This window comes from Lithobates pipiens, unplaced genomic scaffold, assembly GCF_037356315.1.
Source record: "Lithobates pipiens isolate NorthernLeopardFrog02 unplaced genomic scaffold, aLitPip1_a1.2 Scaffold_18, whole genome shotgun sequence".
NCBI lineage: Eukaryota > Metazoa > Chordata > Amphibia > Anura > Ranidae > Lithobates > Lithobates pipiens.
Genome location: NW_027507758.1, coordinates 593942853 through 593969696, shown reverse-complemented (window position 1 = coordinate 593969696; position 26844 = coordinate 593942853). Strand labels below are relative to the sequence as shown.

Below are 26844 nucleotides of genomic sequence, written 5' to 3'. Positions count from 1 at the left end.
GCACCTATGACTGTAATACAAAAGAGACATCACAGTGGGCGGCAGATTGAGTGTAGCAAAAGGTGAGAAAAAAGCAAGCTATGTAAATGGCAACTTGCAGAAGGGTTAAGAGCCTTATAACATGTGGGTCCAATCGTCCATTATTCGTCCAGATGTAGGAGAGTTGAGCAGGGTTCAACTGTCACTGGAGCCTATGGATGTGGATGGGAGACTACAAGGTGACCGATGATGGAGCGCATGTGGCTCAGGAAGTGATGTCATATGTGTGGGCATGGTTACGCGTTTTGAGGCTGAGCTGCCTCTTTATTAAACCAATCCAAGCCCCAGTCCAAAGACATTTTCAAATACTTATCAATTCCTGTTGAGAAGCAGGCATTCAGTGGGGTGGTATACGGTCTAATGCCGCCTACACACGATCGGAAAAAGCTCTGATGGTTTTCCTGACGGAATTCCGACGGGATTTCGCTCAAGCTGTCTTGCATACACACGGTCACGGGCAAATTCCGTCCGTCAAGAACGCGATGACGTACAACACGTACGACGGGACTAGAAAAAGGAAGTTCAGTACCCAGTAGCCAATAGCTTCCATCTCCTAGTTGAATCTGAGCATGGGTGAGTTTTTTGCATGTCGGAATTGCATACACACAACACGGCTTCTGAGTAACTGGAACTTTAAGGCTGAAGTCTAGTTTCCCGAACATCCTGTAAAGCTTTATATATGACTTTTTTCCTGTAGTCCTCGGGCCAGGCTGGTGAAGTGTCAATTCTTTTCTCTTTTACTACAGTGGTGGGCAATCCTTCCTCCTGAACTGATTACTGGTCACATGTGATCCCTGACAGCCTGGACCCCACAGGAAGGGGGTTGGATGATTGGCTGTCATTAAACCCAGAAGAGGGCCGCTACTGCAGACCAGGTGTCACGTCAGGGGTCAGGCTCGGAGACCAGTAGCTATGGCTGTAGGGTGGCTCCCATAAATCATAAGGCTAATGTTATGGCGATTTGTACCTACATCACTTAAATGATTAATGATACATAAAATAAGTGATTAAAACCTTTTGTCTATATAATAATCAACCAATGCAGTTGCAGCTATTACGGATAGAATTAATAACGAATGATAACGAAAAGAATAACAATCAAATTTATTTATACAGAAAAGAAACATTAGAATAATCGGAGATTACTAAATATAACATAGTGATGTTACAAATGCAGTGTTGTCAGTCTACAAAGATAGTTAATGCAAAAAGGAGATATGGTTACAATTGACATACACATGCTATCAAGGTATTAAGGCAAATCTTAAGATAGAAAAAGTTAGATAAAAGAAAAGAGACATAAGTTAAAGAGGAAGTAAAGGCAAAAAAAAAGAAAAGTAAAAACCACACCCTGTAAGGCAAAGGCATAATGAGCATACTAGCTCATTATGAATAACTTACCTGAGAACGAAGCCCCCGCAGCGGTCCTCCGTCTTCCTCTTCGCCGCTGCCATGTATCCTGGAGCGACTTCCGGGTCTCGCTGCTTCGGCGCTGTGATTCGCCAGAGCGCAATGACGTCACACCCACGCATGCGCACGGGAGCCCACACTCGCGGCATATCTGCCGCGATCTGCGGCCTGCCCAGTGCGCCTGTGCGCCGCAGTCTACGGTGCATGTGCCGTAGACAACGGTGGCTGTCTTCGGGTAAATATCTCCTAAACCATATAGGTTTAGGAGATATTTCTTGGACCTACAGGTAAGCCTTAATCTAGGCTTACCTGTAGGTCAAAGTGTGTTGTAAGGGTTTACAACCACTTTAATACAGATGCATTACATAGAGAGCTCTTAAGTGACCATGCTTCATCTAGACCCCGAGCCTAAGAGAGCAAGTATCCCTGGCAGCTTTGGTTTTTATGTTCCCTCTCTACCCGTTTCTACCAATCAAGCCCCCTGGACCACTTTCATTGGTTCAGAAGTGGCATTGAATCCCAATTGGCTGAAATTCAAGTCTAGTTAGTCGTCATGCTTCTCACATAAGCATTAGACTCTCTCCGGTGTCTCTCCGTCTGAAACATGATTACCTTTGTTAAGTCTATCTCTTGATTTAAAACAGCCAGCCTTCTTTGATCTTAGCATAAATTAGCATTTCAAGGACTTATGATCAGGTGGAGACACAATGTCTGCTCCTCATCCCCAAGGACAATAGTGCAAATTATTTACTATGCAGACCAAAAGACGTTGGTCTTTTAATATACAGAAAATGGTAACTAGGCCCATCTCTTGTGAGTGATTAAACCCAAAAATATAAAGTTCACACGTTCCTATAGAACATACATACCTATATATATATATATATATATATATATATAAAATATTATTTGATTTTTATTTTTTTAAATAATCTCACACACACACACACACACACACACACACACACACACACACACACACACACACACACACACACACACACACACACACACACACACACACACACACACACACACACACATTATATATACATAAAACCGAGCATGGTAATTTTAATTAGAAAGTCCTCACAACGGTTCCCTTGAAACGCCTTCATATACTGTAAATATTCATTTCCACATCACTAAGTAAACAAGCAGGTCACCCTGGCGGATGACACAAGCTCACCCGAGGTATGAGGTCTAAGCACTAACCTATGCTCACCAGAGCTCCTGATGGTGGAGATGGATTTTGCTGCGTGTTAGTACCAGGTTGTGGTCCTCGGGATTGCCCCACCAGGAGGTGAGCAAACCAGAGTCCAGTAGCAGATATAGCCAGTAGGCATTGAGCAGAAGCATAGTCAGTAAACAAGCCAAAGGTCAATAAGAAGTGGTTGCAGGTTGGGATCAAGGGATCAAGTGGAAGCGTAGTAGAGGAACAAATCAAAAGACAGTAAGGAGTGGTAGTGGAGATATGGACAGCTACAGGCATGCAAAGTAACAAGATATTGGCTAGAGAGAGCACAGTAATCTGGCAAGCAAGACGTGCAAAGGCATGCCTTAAGCCATGGGAGGAGCAAAGGGTTCAAGGTTCACCAGAAACAACAGATAAGGGAAGATTGTCGAAGGAAGTGGACGGGATGCTGTCCAGCATCTCGGGTGGCTCAGGAAAAAGAGCTACCGCCAGATGCAGCAAAGTTTTTGTAGGTTCAGATCCCAGTACTGACACATGGAGAGGTAGGTATGTTTGGGAAAGTTCTGGAGAGAAGGTGATGAGTATAATTCACTGATTGATTTTTTTACTCTTCTTTTTTTTCTTTTTTTTTTTTTTTTAAATGCTGGAAAATGAATTTGAATTATTTTGGTCGCTCTCGAATTTTGGCCTGAATTTGCACCTGAAACGAACCAAAAGACGCACCGGACCTGCTGTGGAGATATGTTAACCGGCTCCTTTAGAGAGGCGGTCAAACACTCCTGCTACTGCAAATTGGATGTGGAGAATCCCGCATCCAATTCGCAATGGTGTGAACCCAGCCTCAAGTCTTGGTTCACATTTACACGTGCACTTTCCCCACACATTGCATTTAGAACAGCCCATTCGATTCACTGGGCTGCCCTACGTGCACGAAAGGCAGAAAATGTCCTAGACTCCTGTGCAAAAATGTTTTGCATCGGGACTGCATGGTTCTGCGGCACCATGCGGTTTGGCATGCATGAAAACAACACATTTTCAGATGTTTAGGGGTGTTGGGTGGCAGCTCACTTCTCTGCATGTCAGGAAAGTGCATCACTTTGTACTTGTGGTTATTGGGTCATTGTGCGTGCGCCATTTTTTAGGTTAAACCTAAGGTTAAACCTAAACCTTTAAATACACAGATGGAATATATATATAATGGAGAAGTTTTACATGCTGGAGGATTTGTTCTTTTGCCCCATCAGTCCTGTACTGTACATACTGTAGCTCTTCAGCACAGCTCTTTCTGGCAAGGAAGGAGACCTAATTTTTTTGCAGTTCATTATAACTTACAGATCTTGTCCCTCCACCAGCCTGTAATTGAACAGTAAGGAGCTCATCTTTGTCGCTCTGCTCTCTCCTTTTATCAGCATGTCCCTTTTCAGCATATGATCAGTGATCGGCTCCTTGTGCTGCTACTCCCTTTCCTAGTCTGAGCTCTGCTCTACATGGATTGCAAGAGGTTGAAAAAAACAATGATTAATAATTACAAAGCTGTATTCATTTGTGTGTTTGACATCTGCCCGGAGTTCTGCTTTAACGTGGAAGGTTGGAGTAGCTTGGAGGTGTCAGAATTAAGGTCACTGTGTTCTTTCCTTCCACAGCATGTTCTCAGAGAGAATCGGTCACAGGAGTGAAACAAGAGCCCAGACCCAACCTGGATTCATGCCGAAGGAGAGGAGGGAAGACCACCAGACACCCAGGTGAGACTTTCTGCAAACTGAGCCTCCTGATTGGTCTCCATTGTATGTGCAGAGGAAGGCGTTCAAAGCTGACCTCCGGCCTTCCCTTCAATCTTACAGGCTCCTTTCCTGGACTGAAATGGCTGGCTCTGATTTCACTGCACACTGTGAGCTTCTCATAATGTGCATTAGAAGCTGCTGTCAGTCAGATTCCCAAAAAAGCGTTGGTCTGAAATTCATGTGATACCATACATTACATTCAACTCAAATAAGTGTGAATATAAGGTAACTCATAAAGCACCAACAAAAATGATTAACAAATAAAAGTCCAACCAAAACAAATCTTCCAGAATTCTTATTTCGTTGTACCTGATTCCATGCTCCACCAATAAGTGTAGTGCTCCACCACCAGTAGGAATACTCGCTCCCCTGACCAGTGGACCTATATAAATATGTTATAGGCAGTGGCAGCTGGTGTTTAACATTTTTGGGGGGCACAAACAAACTGAAAAATACTGACAGGAGCCGAGGGGACTTACCGTAGCACTGCAGCAGCTCCTCTCAGAGTGGCGGTGAGCTCTGCTCCAGCATGTGTCTCCGCTCCTCTTCCTAAGCGCCAGGCATCCAATAGGGTCGACCGGCGCTTTGGCCAATCAGGAAGCAGGTCTTGTGCCCTGCCTCCTGATTGACAGGGAGAAAGGTTAGTGTGGAAATAGCGAAAATGAATTCGCTATCGTCATACAATTGGGTGGGATCAGGGTGCACTCTCTGATTGTAAAATGTATAGATTGGCCGCTCACCTCCAACAATGTCCAAAAGGTCAAACAAGACTCATCAGACAGCGAATAAGGAAACCTGCTGGTGGTTCTGTGGAGACATTCAGGTCTCAAGCAAAGACGAAAGCAGAAAGCTTTGGACCCACCTTACTCAGGGAGGTCATACAGTGCTTGACTGTATCTCTGATCCACAGAAGAAAGGCCCAGGTGTATAAATATAGAGGTCACTATGCACTATCCAGTTTTCTGTTAATATCTCCACTCTTCATTGACTTCAGTATTTCCAATGGATAATGATTAGATAGGCTCCCTTGAAATCACAGACAGGTCACCTTTAAATCCATAGGGATTCTTCCTCTGCTCTATACACAATGCTGATGGAGGAAAGAGGAGGCCTCCAATAGTACAGTACCCTTTTTTATTATTCTAAAATATAAAACCGCCATATAGCTTACTCACATATTACATATAAGTCAGACTCAATTACCAGCATTGAAAACATGCACTTCTGGTTTCCGGACTGGAAATTGCATCACCCGGCTTCGACCCTACGCGTTACGTCACTACGTGACTTCACTAGGTGACACCTCCATTGGATTCTATTATATATTGCTGGGAGTAGCCCGTCACTGGTTTTAGTTGGTTACTGTTTTAGTGTGGGAACATAATATTGGTGTATGCTGCAGCTCCTACATTTGTATTTTATATTTGTTGGTAGCGCACAGGGCTTTTCTTATTAATTCCATCTGAAAAGACTTAATGGGGGAGATTTACTAAAACTGGTGCACAGAGAATCTAGTGCAAGCTGTGCACGGTAACCAATCGGCTTCTAGGGTTTATTGTCCATGCTTAATTGAACAAGCTCATTGGTTACTATGCACAGCTACACCAGAGTCTGTGTGCTCCAGTTTTAGTAAATCACCCCCTTGTGTCCCTCAGTAAGGATTTTTGTACATGCCATATAACCTTTTCCCTGGAGTCCATTGATGAACACTCCCCTCTGTATTTCTGATCATGCTCTCAGTACTGCTTTGCTACAAGGCCGAGGCATTCTACAGTTTTAGCATTATCAATGTCTGGCCCTCCTGTAGATGGCAGTCTAACCCGAAGATGAAAGACTTCCTGTGTCCTTTAATGCATGTGTCCTCAACCCCCAGGCCGCGGTGAGTGGTGACCGCGGTCCACACAAAGCTATCACAGACTGCGGGCATTGCTAAGGGCATTGTAATCATTACAGTGCCCCTTTACAGTGCAGTCCCCTTTACATTACAGTCCCCCCTTTACAGAGAAGTCCCCATTACAATAATGAAAGGGGGGGCTGTGATGTAAGGGGGAACAGAGGACACTGATATAATAAGGACAGACTTAGAATATTCCCCCCAGTCCCTGGGAGGGAAAATTATTGGCTGCCATTAAACCGTTCCCTGGTGGCAAAAAAGGTTGTGGACCGCTGCTTTTTTTTATTTATTTATCTCCAATAAAGTTTTATTAAAATAAAACATCACAGAACAGTACACAATCCAGATTATGAACAACAAAAATACATAGAGTAGAATGGTTCCAATTCCCTTCACATATACCACATCTCTCACTCAGTAGGCCAGAGTCTATACAACACCATCTAATTCCATCCTTGGCACATCAATTCGGGACCACTGCTTTAATGGACTCCAAGAAAAGGATTTTACAGTGGGGTTGATTTACTTAAACTGGAGAGTGCAAAATCTGGTTCAGCAGAGAAACCAATCAGCTTCCAGCTTTTAGGCCGGGTCCACACTGGTACGACACGACTGTCGATCTGACTTTGCCATGTGATATCCATCTTACTTCCATCCGACTTGAATGAACAGGATACGATTTTTGCTCCAACTTTGAGATAGTCCGACTCGTCCTTTGACCAATCGAAAACCATCCCAGTGTGACATAAATTCCTTTTTCCTGCTGCTGTAATCACCATGTTGGATGTCACAAGTTGGATGGTTAGGAAAGGGATCCGACTTTGATCCGTCTTCAGTGATATTGAATGGGCTGAAAATGGACCGACGTCAGACCAAAGTAGTGCAGGAACCTTTTTCAAGGTCGGATCGACTTGTGTCAGACCAGTTAAGACGGCTCTTATAGGGAACCATTGATTTACATGCGTCATGCAACATGTGCTCCCGAAGTTGGAGCGTATGTCATACCAGCGTGAACCCGGCCTTTTGTCAAAGCTTAAAGCGTTTTGCATACCCGCACCTCAGAAGAAAAAACCCTGCAAAGCAAAGGCATAATGAGCTAGTATGCACCGCATACTAGCTCATTATAAAATACATACCTTAGATCGAAGCCCCGGTATCGCAACCCGGTTTCTTTTGGGTTCGCGGCTCCAGCGCTGTGAGTGGCCGAGGCCACAATGACATTACTCCCAGGAGCCTTCTTTCTGGTGAGGCCTGGCCGCGTCTTCAGCCTGGCATTCAGAGCCTATGCACCGCTGGCATCAGCGGCTGCATGCAAAGGGAATATCTCCTAAACCGTACAGGTTTAGGAGATATTAATTTTACCTACAGGTAAGCCTTATTATATGCTTACCTGTAGGTAAAAATGACAAATTAGGGTATACAACCACTTAAATGAACAAGCTGAACTTAGAAGCTGATTGGCTACCATGCACAGCTGCGCCAGATTTTGCACTCTTTCGTTTTACTAAATGAACCCCAATGAGTACTAAAATCCTTTTTTCATTTTTAGAGTAGGGCAGACCTACAACCTCGGTCAGTTTAGTATAGTCGGTGTCTTGTTGGGGAGATTTCTCTTCACATTTTGCATTTGATACACAACAGGATGTGAAATGGAATCTCTCCTAAGTGAAGGGAATTCCTCTCTTAAGCCCCATACACACGGTCGGACTTTGTACAAACTTTTCCGTGGACATTTGTACAAAGGGCGTGGTCCACAAGTTTGTATTGCATACACACGGTCGGACTTTTTGACAACAAACACGAACGTAATGACGTCACAACGTACTGACGCCGCTTCAAAAGAGGACGTTCAATGACTCCAGCGCCACCTTTGGTCAACTTCTGTATTGTAGTCTGATCTTTTGCATTGGTTCTGAGCATGCGTGTTTGTACCTTGTACAAAAGTCCGATGCTTTTGCATACACACGGTCGGACTTTGCTCCATCGGACTTTTGTTGCCAGAAAGTTTGTCCGTTCGCACAGCCAACAAAAGTCAGATGAAAACAGAAAAAGTTTGTCCGATGGAGCGTACACACAGTCGGATGTTGCTCCAAAACAGCTAATTTGCATGTTTGTTGTCAAAAAGTCCGACCGTGTGTACGGGCCTTAAGAACGTTGTCACCAGAAGATTTCCCCTATATTCCTGTTCTGGTGACAACTGTAACATTTTTGGATTTCTCATCACCATCAGGGCAAATAGAAAAGCCCCTTTGACACGGGGACGATCCAATCAGATCCGCCTGTCAGTTTTTTGTTTTTTTAGGTGGACCTAATCGGAAAGGTCCATGCCTTCCTATGGACAGGTGGGTGTAAACAGACTTATGTCCGTTTTTACACCCGCCTCCCTCCAGGTCCAGTTCGGTCCACTGAAAAAAAAAATGGAAGCGGATCAGACAGTAGTTGGATGTTAACAGACAGGTGGCGTCCATTTACTCCTGGCTGCCCATAGTGGGCTCTGTCCTTGTCTATACTGCAGACACAGATATGTCACCAGCTTTGCAAACACAAAAAAAAGTAAGTTTCCCCCTTGTGAGCACTCTTATTCAATGGGAGAATTCTACCGCACTCCGCACTCTTATTCTGGTATGTACACTTCAATGGGAGAATTCTACCACACACCCCACTCTTATTCTGGTATGTACACTTCAATGGGAGAATTCTACCACACACCTCACTCTTATTCTGGTATGTACACTTCAATGGGAGAATTCTACCGCACTCCGCATTCTTATTCTGGTATGTACACTTCAATGGGAGAATGCTACCGCACACCCCACTCTTATTCTGGTATGTACACTTCAATGGGAGAATACTACCGCACACCCCACTCTTATTCTGGTATGTACACTTCAATGGGAGAATACTACCGCACTCCCCACTCTTATTCTGGTAGGTACACTTCAATGGGAGAATGCTACTGCACTCCGCACTCTTATTCTGGTATGTACACTTCAATGGGAGAATGCTACTGCACTCCGCACTCTTATTCTGGTATGTACACTTCAATGGGAGAATTCTGCCGCACTCCCCTTGTGTTTTACGGGTCTTTGGTGACGTTGGTTTGGTCAGTTCATGATCTGTCCTCTCTGAGCTCTCCTATGTCTTCCTCTACAGCTTGCACCCCAGATTTACTACTGAGGATAAATCAGGACGATGCCTCGTGTTACAGGGACCTTCCGCCACAGAGCCCCGCCCATGGCGCCGGTAAGTGCCTACCTAGTGTATGTGGAACAAAAGTGTGATCCTACATTCCCTTTGAGACCCAACAAGAAGGAGCCAGAGAGGGTTTGCATGCCAGCACTACTCTTTTTCTCAATTTTTTAATTATTTGTAACAATAAATCATGCGTTGTAATTTTATTTATCTATTGATTATGTCTTTATTCTGACATGGCGGGCCTCATACAAAGTCCCAGCTATTTCTCCTTTTCTATAAACGAATATAGGGATGGAGGCACGCAATGTGTCTCAAACCAGTAAGTCAGGTCACATATCTTATCCTACTTTTCTTTTCTTTTTTTTTTTTTAAGTTTTAGCTTTTGGTTTTCCTTTTTTTTAGGGTACATTTTGGTTTTAAATTTATTTTTGTTTTCATTATTTAAATATAATCTTTATTACAAGACAATTGTGTTGCGTGTTAATACGTATAAGGAAAACATTCAAAACCTTTCACAATGTGTCACCTTGAAGCTTGACAGAAATCTAACAGTAATAATACATGATTAGAAAATGGAACAAAAGTCAATAACGGGATCAGGAAAATTAGGAGATCCGTATTAAATTGCTTTTAAGGCTCCATGCACACTGGACGTTAAAATAACATTATGAATGAATGAATGATTTGTATAGCGCTGCAATGCAAACTGAATCTCCTCAAGGCGCTGGATTCGTCCTGTGTTGTCCAGCTTCTTAGAAGGGGTAGGTCTTGAGTTTTTTTCCTGAAGGACTGATGGTTTTCTTCCATGCGGATGTAAGTCGGTAGAGCGTTCCATAGCCGTGGTCCTTGGACTGCGAATGGTTGTTCTCCCTTTAATTTGTAGTGGGATTTGGAAATGAGAAGGAGGTTTTGGTTAGATGTTCGAAGACTGCCGTTCAGTGTGTAGTGTTTTATTTTCTCGCGTAGGTATTGAGGAGCGTCTCCATGCATGCATTTGTCGGTGAGGCAGAGGGTCTTGAATGTGATCCAATTCTTTACGGTTAGCCAATGTAGGCTCCTCAGGGAAGGGGAGATGGATTCCCAGGTTTTTTTTCCCTGTTATCGGCCTTACCGCCATGTTTTGGATGAGTTGTAAGTGCGCAAGTCGATATTGGGGTAGTCCTATGTAGAGGGAGTCTGAGTAGTCAAGTCGGAAATGAATGATCGTTCCAACTACCGCTGCTTTGTCCTCTTTTGGAACGAAGGGGAGGAGTCTACGTAGCAGGTGGAGGAGATGGTGAGATCCGCTGACTACTATTATAAAAACCCCAGTAGCTTTGCAGTGAGCCCTTTCAACGTTTTTTTTACGTTTTTGCAATAGCGTTTATTAGCATTTTTTAGGGTTTTCTAATTCTTTTGTTTCAATGGATCAAAAACATTAAACACTGAGGAGCCAGCGTTTATTTTCGGAGCGTTTATCGTCGTTTATGAGCGTTTGCCGTTTTTTTTGCGGTCAGAAAACAAGATTTTATGGCGTTCAGAAAACTTTCCATAAACTCCACTGCTGATAAACATCCAAAAAAATCCATGTGTGCATGGGCACATAGGATAACATAGAGGGCTGTTATAAAAAAAAAAAAAAAAAACGCCCGAACTCCCAAAAACTACCATTTATGAGCTTCAGTGTGCATGGAGGCTTACAGAAACTCCTGTTTTTTTGTTTTTTTTACAGAAAAAAAAAACAGACACTGAAAAAAGTAAAATAAAAAATGAACATGACTTTCCACAAATGATGATCAAATACAAAAAAAAAAAAAAATGAAAAAACACAATTCCACACAAGAACACTAAGGGCCCATTTATTAGTCCTGTAGTGTATTAACATGTTGAAATGAAAGTACTTGCAACGCACCCCAATGTGCTGAAAATCGAGCGTGACAATCATTTAAAGGCAAAGTAGTACCACAGCACACTGCCACATGTTTCCCTGCAATCAGGGCCGGTTCCAGGAATTTTGTGTACATAGGTGAAGGTGCGTTTTTGTGCCCCCCACCCACCACCCTGACCCCAGACAGCAGCTCTGCTGGGAGGGTGGCACTCAGCACCTGTCTGAATGAGCCCTTTCATCAGAATCCGCAGAGATCCACTTTATACAGTAATGGGGAACTTTCATGAAAAGGGGTTCTGGGCCCCCCGATTTAAGGGGGTACACTGGCAACTCTGGTGTAAGGGGGGCTCTGGTGACAAAGCTCCCCTTATATCAGCGTTCCTCTTTACTCCAGCGTTTGCAGAACCACAATAAAGTGCAATGTGGTATATCTCAAGAATAATTAATACATGTACATTCCAAAGTGCAATACAGAATATGCATAAAACATACATTTCATATAAAATTGTGCTGTGATAAACTTGTGTAGATCCACTGCAAGCTGTTTGCACCGACTTCAGTGTAACATCACCAAAACAGAACACATACCATCTGCTTACCAAAAAATGTGACTTCATAACCCTTTAGCGCGCACCGTATGCAGCCTCGGATTTAAGGGGTTATACCAGCAGCGGCATGCATCACCCCGGTACCATTTTTTAGAGAAGGCGGTCGGCTCTTCAAGGATAACAGCCGATGCAGCTAAAAGCCACTCAACTGTTATCCCGGAGGAGCGGAAGGGACATCACCGCCTTCAGCCGCTCTTCCCATGCCTCCCGTCCCACCAGGAGACCTGAGCCACGATCCGGCCCTTCCACCGGCTAGATTAAGATGGGAAGGAAGCTGGAAACGGCTTTGATTCAGTCTCCTTTGTGTAAACACGGAGGCGACGTCACGACGTCCCTTACGGTTTACTCGGCTGTCAGTGGCGCCGGCTTTAAAAGAAAAAAAAAAACAGTTTTCAGAATTGCTGTTTTTTCCGATCTGAATACTTTGAAGTGCAAAGGAGGGATTTGGGGGCATAAATAAAAAGTGTTCAAATCATTCATGTGAGGGATCGTCGGAGCGAGAGCAATTATTCTAGCACTAGACCTCCTCTGTAACTCTAAAGCCTTGTACACACGGTCGGAGAATCCGTCGGAATGCGTCTTATCGGACCGTGTCGTTGAAAAATCCGACTGTGTGTGGTATGCATCGGACTGATTCCATCCGAATCTCCGTCGGACCCAATTTTCCAACATGTTGGAAATATTTTCCGACCAACTGGTTTGATCGGACATACTCCGATCATGTGTAGAGAATTTTGATCGGACCAAGTGCCACGCATGCTCAGATCAAATTCCTACATCAAAGCTATTGGGCTACTAGCCTGAATGTAGTCCCATCGTAACGAAATTACGTCATCACGTTCTGAATGATCGGATTTTTCGACAACTTAGTCCGACCGTGTGTATGCAACAGTTTCGGACAAGAGCCGACGGGCAAAATCCGACGGACAAAATCCGACGGATTTGGTTGGCAGAATGTCCGACCGTGTGTACAGGGGCTTAGGCCCCTTTCACACCTGCGGACCGTTCAGATCCGCCTGTCAGTTTTTCAGGCGGATCTGAATGGGAGCTCCATGTACCTCTATGGAGCGTCGGATGCAGCAGACATGTCTGCTGAAATCCGATCAGACCTGATCCGATCTTCCGCTAAAACCAGACGGATGCAAATCCCTATTTTTCATCCGTCTGGTGGATTGGATCGGATCGGATAAAAACGGACAGGCAGTCCGTAATAATCCGATTCCCCCATAGGGGAGAGCGGGCTTGCCATCCGCCGGCTCAGCGAGGATCAACGTAGCAATCCCCGCTGAGCTATTTACGGGCTCAATGCGGACAGCCCCGTGTGAAAGGGGCCTAACCTGGTAACTTTTTTTTTTTTTTTTTAAAGCGTCGCCTATGGAGATTTTTTAGGTACCGTAGTTTGTCGCCATTCCACAAGTGTTCGCAATTTCAAAGCGTCACATGTTGGGTATCTATTTACTCAGCATAACATCATCTTTCACATTATACAAAAAAATTGGGCTAACTTTACTGTTTATTTTTATTTCTAATTTATGAAAGTGTCTTTTTTAAAAAAAATAAAAAATTTGGTTTGAAAGACCGCTGTGCAAATACAGCATGACATAAAATATTGCAACGATCGCCATTTTATTCTCTAGATTGTCAAAATACAAAATATATATATATATATATATATATATAATATGGGGGTTCTAAGTAACCTTCTAGCAAAAAATACAGATTTTAAATTGTAAGCAACAAATGTCAGAACTAGGCTTAGTCATGAAAGGGATAAACTTATGAGGTCATGTGTGCTTGTCATCTGCTGGATATTTGCAGCCACTTCACTGAAAAAGCAATAATGCAGGTATGATGGCTTTCTCCCAAAAGTGATCTTTCATCACTCCGTCCAGTCCAGTACCAACCACAGGAAACCCTGTATATGCAAAGAATAAAGCACGCTATAGTGCATTACCAGGACATGCTGTGCTGTTGTCAGGGCTGGGCTCAGCCCTTTCTTCTCTGAGCTGACCGCTCAGCTGTCGGCTAATTGCCAGCTCCTATCTCTCCACAGATACTCCGCTGTCGATGATATCCTGCTCATCAGTCCTGCCTACTTAAAGCGGGGTTCCACCCTAAAGTGGAACCTCCGCTGATCGGAACCCTCCCCCCCTCCGGTGTCACAATTGGCACCTTTCAGGGGGAGGGGGGTAGAGATATCTGTCAAAGACAGGTATTTACACCCACTTCCGGGCATAGACTCACGTGGGAGTCTACGCCATTTCCTGTCCTGTCGCGCAATCGATCGGCCTCGGCTGCCGGCATCGCTGAAACCCGGGACAGGTGAGTGTCCATTTATTAAAAGTCAGCAGCTGTAGTATTTATAGCTGCTGGCTTTTAATATTTTTTTTTGTAGGTGGAATCCCTCTTTAAAGAGGAAGTAAAGGCAATATATAAAAAAAAAAAAAACACACACCCTGTAAGGCAAAGGCATAATGAGCTAGTATGCATAGCATAGCAACCACTTTAAGCCACCCAGCCCTGAGGATCTCTGCCTTGGTCAACATCACAGAGACTGTCGCCTGCAGTCATGTTAAAGACTTGTTTGGCTGACATCCCTTCTGGCTCCAGATCCTGCTTGCTCTTTGACTACACTCATCTCCGGCTCCCTGACGTTTGGCTTGTCTGACTATCCTTTCCGATTACTGAACTCTGGCTATGTTATGACTACGTTTTGTTCCATTTACTTTTATTATTAAACAAGTGTGATTTAACTGTACTTTCTGTCTCGGTCTGATTTCATGGTTTCTGACAACTGCTTTATTAAAGTAATGTACTTACAACAAACTTTGCTAGGATAAAGAGACAAATTGTTTAATTGTCCTGGTAATGAACTATAGCGTGCTTTATTCTTTGCATATACGGGGTTTGCTGTGGTTGGTACTGGACGGAGTGGTGAAAGGTTGCTTTTGAGAGAAAGCCATCATACCTGCATTGTTGCGTTTTGAGTGAAGTAGCTGCAAATATAAAATGGACGACAAGCATATATGACCTCATAATTTTAAAAGGACACATGTATTGGTAAGCCAGATGGTGTGTGCTCTGCCTTGGTGATATTATGCTGAAGTCGGTGCAAACCGCTTGCAGTGGACGTTTGTTTGAAATGTATTTACTGCACTAGCACTTTGGATATACATACATTTAATTATTCTCTCTATCACGTTGCACTTTAGACACTTTTACATGAGATGTCCAATTGGATCCGCCTGTCTGTTTTTCAGGCGGACACAGTTGGACCCTCTATTCTCTTGGAGCAGAGGGTTTTCTCTCCAATGCAATCCGGTCTACCAAAAACCAGCAGAAGGGGATCTGTTGCCCTCCGTCTGGGTGGATTGAATAAGATCACAGTTGGGTGTCAACAAAGTCTGACATCTAACCAATCATACAGCAGAGCTCACAGATCTTCTGTTCTGTCCCCATCTCCTAAGCTTTGTCTCTGTGTAGCTTCTCTAACTGTCCCTTTCTGTCCCCATCTCTCCTCCTTTGTCCTCTTCCCCCCCCCCCCCCCCATGTGCTCACCCTACAGAGGTTCCCCATGTACATGTAGTGGGCTGTATGATAACAGACATTCTGACATAGGGAGGGATTTAATCCATGCCCGACCTTCCCCAGAGGATCTTCACCTGTGCCGTTCCTGTGTCTGCTGGCCCCACCCCCTGCTCTCCCCTGGCTCCTCCCCCTGGTCTCCCAGGCTCCCTCTCATCTGAATCCCCTTCAGTTCAGCAGTGATGGTCCCTGTGTTGGACTGGAGGTGGGGGGTCTGTGGCAGGGGATTGTTTATAGCAAGGGCTGGAGGGGGAGAAACAAGTGGCCATTGTCTCCTGTAACTGACTGCGAGAGAAGGGGCGTGCAGGCAGCTCTGAACTTCACTGTGTGCTGCTGAGCGAGGAAAACATGCGAGCAGGGGCTTCACCAGCATAAGCGGGACGCTGCCACGTGTTTCCCTGCCATGCAGGACACTGTCACGTGTTTCCCTGCAATGCAGCACACTGCCACGTGTTTCCCTGCAATGCAGGACACTGCCACGTGTTTCCCTGCAATGCAGGACACTGCCACGTGTTTCCTTGCAATGCAGGACACTGCCACGTGTTTCCCTGCAATGCAGGACACTGCCACGTGTTTCCCTGCAATGCAGGACACTGCCACGTGTTTCCCTGCAATGCAGGACACTGCCACGTGTTTCCCTGCAATGCAGGACACTGCCACGTGTTTCCCTGCAATGCAGGACACGGCCACGTGTTTCCCAGCAATGCAGCACACTGCCACGTGTTTCCCTGCAATGCAGGACACTGCCACGTGTTTCCCTGCAATGCAGGACACTGCCACGTGTTTCCCTGCAATGCAACACACTGCCACGTGTTTCCCTGCAATGCAGGACACTGCCACGTGTTTCCCTGCAATGCAGGACACTGCCATGTGTTTCCCTGCAATGCAGGACACTGCAACACAAGTACATTTCCATTAGTGCATTGGGTGCAGTTCAAAATAAATGCAAAACAGTTACATGTTACATGCATTATCACAGCACGTTAGTGTAATTGGGACCCTAATGAATTGAGCTACACTAACCACAAAAACAAAACACTCATTAACATAAATAAATATTAAAAACAGTTGTTACTGAGAAGCAAAAAGTTACAAGCACACTGAGCAAACATAAGAGTCTCTGCAAGAGACTCCAGCCATCCCTAGGTATTCATGTGTGCGGTACTCAGTCAGTTCTTGTTTTTGCCAACTGTCGCTATTCTGTCAGTGCCATTGTGTTCCTCTTCTCTTTGTGTGCAGCTGACACCACCATCCCCTCCGTCTTCTCCAAACAAAAAGACTCGGAGGAGAAGAGGAAGGAGATCCGTCCTATGGAGAGGCCAGAAGTCAGGATCAACCAGTCACACCGTGAGTCGGGGATCCTCGGGGGCGGGGACAAGCAACTGTATAAAAAGTAGGATATCTAGCAGAGCCCGTCATAACACTGTAGGTTATTGAATATGCAAACTGTTACTTAAAGGTTTCTTCTTCAGCCCTATACCATTTGCCACCTTGACCGTTTTATGCAGACCTAATGCATGGGTGCTCAACTTGTGGCCCTCCAGCTGCTGTGAAACTACAAGTCCCATCATGCCTCTGCCTTTAGGAGTCATGCTTGTAACTGTCAGCCTTGCAGTGCCTCATGGGACTTGTAGTTCCTCAACAGCTGGAGGGCCACAGGTTGAGCACCCATGCCTTAAAGGGGTTGTAAAATCAGCAGTTTTTTTTATTCTGTGCATTAAGAAAAAAGCCTTCTGTGTGTATCAGCCCCCCTAATACTTACCTGTGTCCCCTCTCTCTCCAGCAAAGTCCATAAGTGCCTCGGTCATCCACTCCTCCTGATTGGCTGAGTCACAGCAGCCATTGGCTCCTGTCGATCAAAGTCAGCCAATCAGGAGAGAGGGGGCAGGGCCAGCCCAGAGCTCCAGAAAAAAAAAAGTAGAACATGTCGCATTTTTACTGAACTGTAAAATGCATTTAAAATGCACCAGAAATGCACTGGAACACACATGTCCTTTTTTTAAGGTTAAAAAAAGAGGGGGCGTAAAAATGCACTGGGCTTCAGCAAAAACGCACTGGAACGTTTTTAAAAAACGCATCAAAAACACGCATCTGGAATGCATCCGGACTGCATTTCTATGGTGTGGACTGGCCCTAAAGCCAAAAGTTGTTGGGCCCTCTGGCATCTAATTTACATCTGTTCAAAAGTATGTGACCTGTTTCTGTAGTGTAGTGGTTATCACATTAAAAAAGTATGTGACCCTCCAAACTATTGAGTTTAGGTTTTTCAAGCGAATAATACTGTCAATGCCACATCATACAAAGACCTTGTAGACAATTGTGCTCTTGTGGTAACAGATTGGGGAAGGTCCTATTCTGTTCCTCCATGACTGTTCCCCTTTTCTACAAAACCAGCTACATAAATACATGGTTTGACCAGTTTGGTGTGGACGAACTCCAGTGTCCTGCACAGAGCCCTGACCTCATCCCAGCTTTTGGGATGAGTTGGACCACTGATTGTGAGACAGGTCTTCTCATCCAAAATCTGTATCTGACGTCACAAAATGGAAAGAACTTGAAGCACCACTCCAAGTTTGAAGAAAAGCTCTCTCTCCTCCTGGTCCTCACATATGGGAGTGCTGGCATCCAAACGAACTTATCCAGCACTATACAGTATTTTGAAAAATCCAGGATGCCGCTCTCTGGACCCAACTCATGTAAATGAGATGCTAGTCGGCCTTAGCCAGAGCCACGCCACTAATCAAGCCTCACTGACGCGTTCCGCCCCACCCACGGACAGCTTCGTCATGTGGCTAAGCCCTTGTGGCAGAGCAAAATGCATCAGCAGGGTGTGGTTAGTGAAGTAGCTCTGGCTGAGGCAGACTAGCATCTGATCGATATAAGTCGGGTCGGGAGAGCGGCCTCCTGGATGTTTCACAATGCTGACCTCACAAATGGACACACATTTCCACAGATACCCTCCAAAATCTTGTAGAAAGCCTTCCCAGAAGAGTGAAGGTTGTTATCCACTTGACCTCCAGAAGATTTATGACCAGGCCATAGTTTGTGATGCTGCACTGCGTTAATTTAACAATTGCGCGGGCGTGCGATGCTGTACCCAAATAAAATTTGTGTCCTTTTGTTCTCACAAATAGAGCTTTCTTTTGTTGGTATTTAATCACCTCTCCGGTTTTTATTGTTTTACACTATAAGCAAAAAAAGAGAATTAAAAAAAATATATTTGTTTACTTTCTGCTATAAAACATATCCAAAAAAATTGAAAGAAATCAAAAATCTTCATAAATTTAGGCCAATATGTATTCTGCTACTGTGGTTCCCCAAAAATAATCCCATGTCTTATATTAATTTTGGCAATAAAAGACACAGTAGGGCCTTTTTTCGAGGTAGGTCTTATCATGTAATGTGTATTTGTCAGTTCCTGTGCCCCCTGTCTTCTCTCCCCCTCTCCCTCCCTGCCTGTCAGCTCAGTCATTAGCATTTAGCATTATGAGTTGAAGTGCTTGTAAAATCCTAGCATCCTCACTATTACAGTAGTATATAATGTAACAACTTCCGAACCGTGGATATGCATAGCTACTTTGCCTTTAACCACTTGAGACCCGCGCTACAGCCGAATGACGGCTACAGCGCGGATCTCCTTTTCCGGGACTACGTCTATTGACGTAGTCCCGTGCACGAGCGGCCTGCGCCCACCCTGAGAGGCGCGCGCAGCGCGCTCTGTGATCGGCGAGTCTACGAGACTCGCCTGATCACCGATCTGTGCAAGGGGTCGATCCCGACCCCTTATCACGTGATCAGCTGTCAGCCAATGACAGCTGATCATGTGATATAACGGAGCCGGTAATCGGCTATTATGGGAGAAGAAAAAAAAGCTGATCACCGGCGGCCATGATCGGGACATCAGTCCCGATCACGGCCAGCCCTGCCAGTGCCCACCTGCCCCCTGCTTTGCCTGCCTGAATTAAAAATGTGTCCCCCCTGTCAGTGCCACCCAGCAGTGCCCATAGTGCCACCCAGCAGTGCCCACAGTGCCACCCAGCAGTGCCCACAGTCTGCCTCAACAAAGGTGCTGCACCCCAGTGCCACATATCCGTGCCCAGCAGTGCCGCCCATCAGTGCCCAGCAGTGCCACCTATCAGAGCCACCTATCAGTGCCACCTATCAGTGCCCATCAGTCCCATCTATCAGTGGTACCTATCAGTGCCCCTTAGTGCCACCCATCCGTGCCACCCATCTGTGCCCGTCTTACCCATCAGTGCCGCCTTATCTGTGCCCATCGGTGCCGTCTTATCTGTGCCTATTAGTGCCGCCTTAACTATGCCTATCAGTGCCCACCAATGCAGCCTATCAGGGCCCACCAGTGCAGCCTATCAGTGCCCACCAGTGCAGCCTATCAGTGCCGCCTCATCAGCGCACTTCAATGAAGGAGAAAAATTACCTGTTTGCAAAATTTTATAACAAACTATTAAACATGATTTTTTTTTTTTTTTTGCATCTTTTTTTGTTTGTTTAGCAAAAAATAAAACTCCCAACTGTAATTAAATACCACCAAAAGAAAGCTCTATTTGTGGGAAAAAAATGCTAAAAATTTCATTTGGGTACAATGTTGTATGCCCGCGCAATTGTCATTCAAAGTGCATCAGCGCTGAAAGCTGAAAATTGGTCTGGGACTGAGGGGGGTTTAAGTGCCCAGTAAGCAAGTGGTTAAATACCGGGGTTATGGCAGCAGATAGCTGCCATAACCCCAGTATTTTTTTAAACGGCGGGGGGTCCGCTTTAACATATAAAAGTGGTCTCGGTGACGGATTTGCTGTCAGATCACCTTTATAGGCAGCAGGAGAGGTGCCCCATCCCGCCGTGTACCGGTGTTCTCTGCCTCTTACCAGAGCCATGGGTAGCGGTGGAAACGATCCGATCCCCGGGATGGATGGGCAGGATCTCAAGTTAGGGCAAGATGGCTCCCACTGGACTCTATGCCATTGGAGGACTGGAGCGACGTTAAACATCACTTCCGCCCTCTGGCCTTAAAGGGACAATTTTTTTTTCTTTTGCGTTTAAGTGTAAATGTGAGATCTGAGTACTTTTTGACCTCAAATCTCACATTAAAGAGGCCATGTCCTGATTTTTTTCTATTATAAGGAATGTTTACATTCCTTGTAATAGGATTAAAAGTGATCAATTTTTTTTTATTAAAGGGGCCGTATAAAAATAAAAAATATATAAAAGTAAAATAAATACAATTTTATTTTTATTTTTTAAAGAGCCCCGTCCCTTGAAGCTCGGGCACGGAAGTAAACGCATTCGCAAGTCACGCCCACATATGTAAACGGTGTTCACACCACACATGTGATTGCCATGCCCGTTAGCGCAAGAGCAATAATTCTAGCACATGACCTCCTCTGTTACTCTAAACTGGTAACCTATAGAAATTTTTAAACATCGCCTATGGAGATTCTTAAGTACCAAATTTGTCGCCGTTCAACGAGCGGGAGCAACTTTTGAAGCATATCATGTGAGGTATCAATTTACTCGGCGTAAACATTATCTTTCACATCAGCTCAAAAATTGTTACGGTTTTCTTATTTTTTTTTTCATTTAAAAAAGCTTTTTTTCCAAAAAAAAAACATTATGTTTGAAAGACTGCTGCGCAAATACCATGTGACATAAAATATTGAAACAACCGCCATTTTATTTTCCAGAGTTTTTGCTAAAAATATAAATATGATGTTTGGGGGTTCTAAGTATTTTTTTTAGCAATAAATACAGATTTTAACTTGTAAACAACAAATGTCAAAAATAGGCTCGGTCCTTAAGTGGGTGTTTCTGTAATATTGTGCCAAATACCTCTGTCACAGCGCCGCTCAGCGCTTACGTGACCCATTGGAGTTCTCTTCCCCACTCCAAGCATTGCAGAGTGTGGGGTCGAGATCCCCCGCTGACAGCTGGGAGAAGAGGAGGAGAGCTGCGGGAGGTCAGCTGAGTGCCGAGTGGTGATGTACCAAAGGTATTTTGCACAATATTATTACAGAAACCCGCACATTGTACATTATATACTACTGTAATAGAGAGGATTTTACAACCACTTTAAATGGGCTTATTTTCAGGGTAGGGCTTATATACGATATCTCACAAAAGTGAGTACACCCCTCACATTTTTGTAAATATTTTATTATATCTTTTCATGTGACAACACTGAAGAAATAGTAGTGAGTGTACAGCTTGTATAAAAATGTAAATTTGCTGTCCCCTCAAAATAACTCAACACACAGCCATTAATGTCTAAACCGCTGCCAACAAAAGTGGGTACACCCCTAAGTGAAAATGTCCAAATTGGGCCAAAAAAGTAAATATTTTGTGTGACCACCATTATTTTCCAGCACTGCCTTAACCCTCTTGGGCATGGAGGTCACCAGAGCTTCACAGGTTGCCACTGGAATCCTCTTCTACTCCTCCATGATGACATCACAGAGCTGGTGGATGTTGGAGACCTTGCACTCCTCCACTTTCTGTTTGAGGATGCCCCACAGATGCTCAATGGGCTTTAGGTCTGGAGAAATGGTTTACAGTACAAGAATGGAATAGGTTTACAACCCCTTTTAAGGTTTTGAGACTGAAGTTTGGTAACTCGAACCTTCAGCTCCCTCCACATATTTTCTATAGGATTAAGGTCTGGAGACTGGGTTGGCCACTCCAGGACCTTTTAATTTGCTTCTTTTTGAGCCATTCCTTTGTTGCCTTGGACATGTGTTTTGGGTCATTGTCATGCTGGAATACCCATCTACGACCCATTTTCAATGCTCTGGTTGAGGTAAGGAGGTTCTCATCCAAGATTTGACAGTACATGGCCCCATCCATCGTCCCTTTGACGCAGTGACATTGTCCTGACCCCTTATCATATAAACACCCCAAAGCATAATGTTTCCACCTCCATGTTTGACGGCGGGGATGGTGTTCTTGGGGTCATAGGCTGCATTCCTCCTCCTCCAAACATGGTGAGTTGAGTTGGTGCCAAAGAGCTTAATTTTTGGTCTCATCTGACCACAACACTGACTCAGTTCTCCTCTGAATCATTCAGATGTTTATTAGCACACTTCAGACAGGCCTGTACATGTGCTTTCTTGGTCAAGGGGACCTTGCGGGTGCTGGAAGGTTTTAGTTCTTCATGGCATAGTGTGTTACCAATTGTTTTCTTGGTGACTATGGTCCGAGCTGCCTTGAGATCATTGACAGGATTCTCCCGTGTAGTTCTGGGCTGATTCCTCACCGTTCTCATGATCATTGAAACTCCACGAGGGGAAATCTTGCATGGAGCCCCAGACTGAAGAAGATTGACAGTTATTTTGTGTTTCTACAATCTCGTCCTGACATCCTTGGACAGCTCTTTGGTCTTGGCCATGGTGGAGACCACATTCTGACACCCTTGGACAGCTCTTTGGTCTTGGCCATGGTGGAGACCACATCCTGACATCCTTGGACAGCTCTTTGGTCTTGGCCATGGTGGAGACCACATTCTGACACCCTTGGACAGCTCTTTGGTCTTGGCCATGGTGGAGACCACATCCTGACATCCTTGGACAGCTCTTTGGTCTTGGCCATGGTGGAGACCACATCCTGACACCCTTGGACAGCTCTTTGGTCTCGGCCATGGTGGAGACCACATCCTGACATCCTTGGACAGCTCTTTGGTCTTGGCCATGGTGGAGACCACATCCTGACACCCTTGGACAGCTCTTTGGTCTTGGCCATGGTGGAGACCACATCCTGACACCCTTGGACAGCTCTTTGGTCTTGGCCATGGTGGAGACCACATCCTGACACCCTTGGACAGCTCTTTGGTCTTGGCCATGGTGGAGATTGGAATCTGATTGCTTCTGTGGACAGGAGTCTTTTTATACAGGTAACAAATTCGGATTAGGAGCAATCCCTTTAAGAGAGTGCTTCTAATCTCAGCTCGTTACATGTATAGAAGACACCTGGGAGCCATAAATCTTGCTGATTGATAGGGGATCAAATACTTATTTCACTCATTATAATGCAAATCAATTTATAACTTTTTTAAATGCTTTTTTATGGCTATTTTTGTTATTCTGTCTGTCGCTGTTAAAATAAACCTACCATTAAAATTTTAGACTGATCATTTCTTTGTCAGTGGGCAAACTTACAAAATCAGTAAGGGATCAAATACTTTTTTCCCCTCACTGTGCTCTCTGGTTTATTAGTTCAGATAGTATTTAAAGCTCAAACCATGCTTCAATAAGTTTTGGATAGAATTTTTGAATGGACTAGAAATGATGGACACCATACAATACATTGTCCATAAAAAGCCAGTACAACATTGTGCAAATGTAGCGTACTTTTACTATAGTCCTAGAAAGCACGATGTTTCGGTGTCCTATGTCAAGGTGGCAAAACATAGCTTGCAGCCGTGGCCAAAAGTTTTGAGAGTGACACAAATATTAATTTTCACAAAGTCTCCTGCCTCAATTTTTATGATGGCAATTTGCAAATACTCCAGAATGTTATGTGATCAGGTGAATTGCAATTAATTGCAAACTCCCTCTTTGCCATGAAAATGAACTTGATCCACGAAAATACGTTTTTCCACTGTATTTGTGAAGAAGGCTTTAGGGCGCCTATGCCCACGTACACACGGTCTGAGATTTTGGCAACCAAATCCGTCGGATTTTGCCCATCGGATTTAGTCAGACGGATTGTATCCGAAACTGTTGCATACACACGGTCGGGCCAAGTTGGCGAAAAATCCGATCTTTCAGAACGTGATGACGTAATTTCGTTACGATGGGACTACGTTCAGGCTAGTAGCCAATAGCTTTGATGTAGGAATTTGATCTGAGCATGCGTGGCACTTGGTCCGATCAAAATTCTCTACACATGATCGGAATATGTCCGACCGGCCCAGTTGGTCGGGAAATATTTCCAACATGTTGGAAAATTGGGTCCGACGGAGATTCGGAAGGAATCAATCCGATGCATACCACACACAGTCGGATTATCTGACGACACGGTCCGATAAGACTCATTCCGACGGATTCTCCGACCGTGTTTACGCGGCATAAGAAATTCCAGCAAGCTCCAGGACCGTCGCCTACAGTTGATTCAGCTGCGGGATTGGGGTACCACCAGTGCAGAGCGTGCTCAGGAAAGGCAGCAGGCAGGTGTGAGGGCATCTACATGCACAGTGAGGAGAAGACTTTTGGAGGATGGCCTGGTGTCAAGAAGGACAGCAAAGAAGCCACTTCTCTCCAGGAAAAACATCAGGGACAGACTGATATTCTGCAAAAGGTACAGGGATTGGACTGCTTAGGACTGGGGTAAAGTCATTTTCTCTGATGAATCACCCTTTCTGATTGTTTGGGGCATCCGGAAAAAAACCTTGTCCAGATAAGGAAAGGTGCGTCCTACCATCAGTCCTGTGTCCATAGTATACCAAAAGTGCCGTATAATCAAAGAAAGCTATGGTATTACCAGTAGTAACCTACGGCTTATAAAGTTGGAGCATAAGGAAGGCTGAATGCAGAAGAATTGATGCTTTTGAACTGTGGTGTTGGAGAAAACTCTTGAAAGTCTCTTATACGGCAAGAAGCTCAAACCAGTCAATCTTAAAGGAAATCAACCCTGAGTATTCACTGGAAGGACAGATTCTAAAACCCCGTACACACTATCAGATTGTCTGCTGATTTTTTCCATCAGATTTACCAAAACCATATAATATGAGGTCAAACCTTAGTGGTTTCAATGTGTATGCAATCAGGCAGGCCCTTCTACTACATGGTTTTGGTAAATCTGAAGGAAAAAATCAGCAGACAATCTGATAGTGTGTATGGGGCTTTAAGCTAAAACTCATACTTTGGTCACCTAATGCGAAGAGGACTCATTGGAATAGAGCCAGATGATGGCAAACATGGAAGGAAAAAGGAGAAGGGGATGACAGAAAACAAGATGGATAGATACCATCATCAAAACAATTAACATGAAGTTAAAGAGGAAGTGAGGAATCAAATAAGTGGAAGTTCCACTTTTGGGTGGAACTCCCCTTTAAGCAAGCTCCCGGAGGGAGTGAAGGACAGAAAAGCCTGGTGCACTATGGTCCATAAGGTCACGAAGAGTCCGTCATGACTAAATGACGGAACAACAATACCATAGTAATGATGAGAAATAGTAATTAATAAAACATTTATTAAACTGCCCTCTCTGTGAATAAATGCAATATACAAGTGCAAGAAATTACAAGTGCTTAAAAAAAATAAAAAAATATAATAGACATGTACTTGTCTTAAATGAATATATAATGTCCCAAAATATGCACCAAGTGCAACAAATTAATAACCAAGTGTAAAAACCTATAATACAATAAAGTTAATTCGATGTTCAATGATCTATGATATATCCCAGGTCTTGGTTAGAAAATTCTGCCACACATCCTACTCACCGAAATCCCATGACACCCATTACAGGTGAGTCATATAGGCTCAAACGACAATCATGGTCAGAAATCTTAACGACCTCACCACTGGTTACCACAAACGGGATTCGATCGGTTTTGATCACTGGATGTTTCAATCGGTATGCTCCAAACTAAATCACCTGACACCCATTACAGGTAGTCACATGTGACCCCTGATGACGTCAGAGCCTTCTGATGAAACATGTTGGGTGGATTGAATGTGACACAGTACCTCCGTTATTTGTAATGCAGCCTAGGATGCTGGTGGCATTCCTCAATACACGTGCTTGTGTCAGCTGCTTTGTTTTAAGCCTTTTTAACTTGTTTTTAACAACTTTTTTTTGTTATAGATGACAACGTACTTCACTATGGAAGTTCCATTTTTTATTTCCCACTAAGACCCCTTTCACACCAGGGCGTTTTGCAGGCGCTATAGCGTTAGAAATAGCGCCTGAAATCCGCCCTAAAGAAGCTGCACCATTTTGTGTAGTGTGAAAGCCCCGAGGGCTTCCACACTACAGCGGTGCGCTGGCAGGACGTCAGGGAAAAGTCCTGCCAGCAGCTTCTTTGGAGCGGTGAAGGAGCGGTGTGTTTAAAATTGAAATCAATGGGGCAGCGCTGTAATACATATATATATATATATATATATATATACACACCCAGTGATGATGAAAAGGTCCACCTGGAACCTTTCCACTTGTCCATATTTAATTACTTTGGACCAATTTGCAGCCAAAGGACCAGGCCCCTTTTTGCAATTCGGCACTGCGTCACTTTAACTGACAATTGCGCAGTCGTGTGACGT

General features: G+C 44.4%; 1 protein-coding gene across 3 annotated transcripts in view; it reads left to right on the top strand.

The window, feature by feature from the left end:
- Positions 1-26844, top strand: part of LOC143989165 (uncharacterized) — a 129121-nt gene that overhangs the window by 33271 nt on the left and 69006 nt on the right. For all 3 annotated transcript variants that reach the window (XM_077489196.1, XM_077489195.1, XM_077489194.1), the window contains exons 5-7: positions 4288-4386; positions 9473-9562; positions 16814-16921. In XM_077489196.1, the coding sequence (XP_077345322.1) occupies positions 4288-4386; positions 9473-9562; positions 16814-16921 (297 nt within the window). The remainder of the gene's footprint in view (positions 1-4287; positions 4387-9472; positions 9563-16813; positions 16922-26844) is intronic.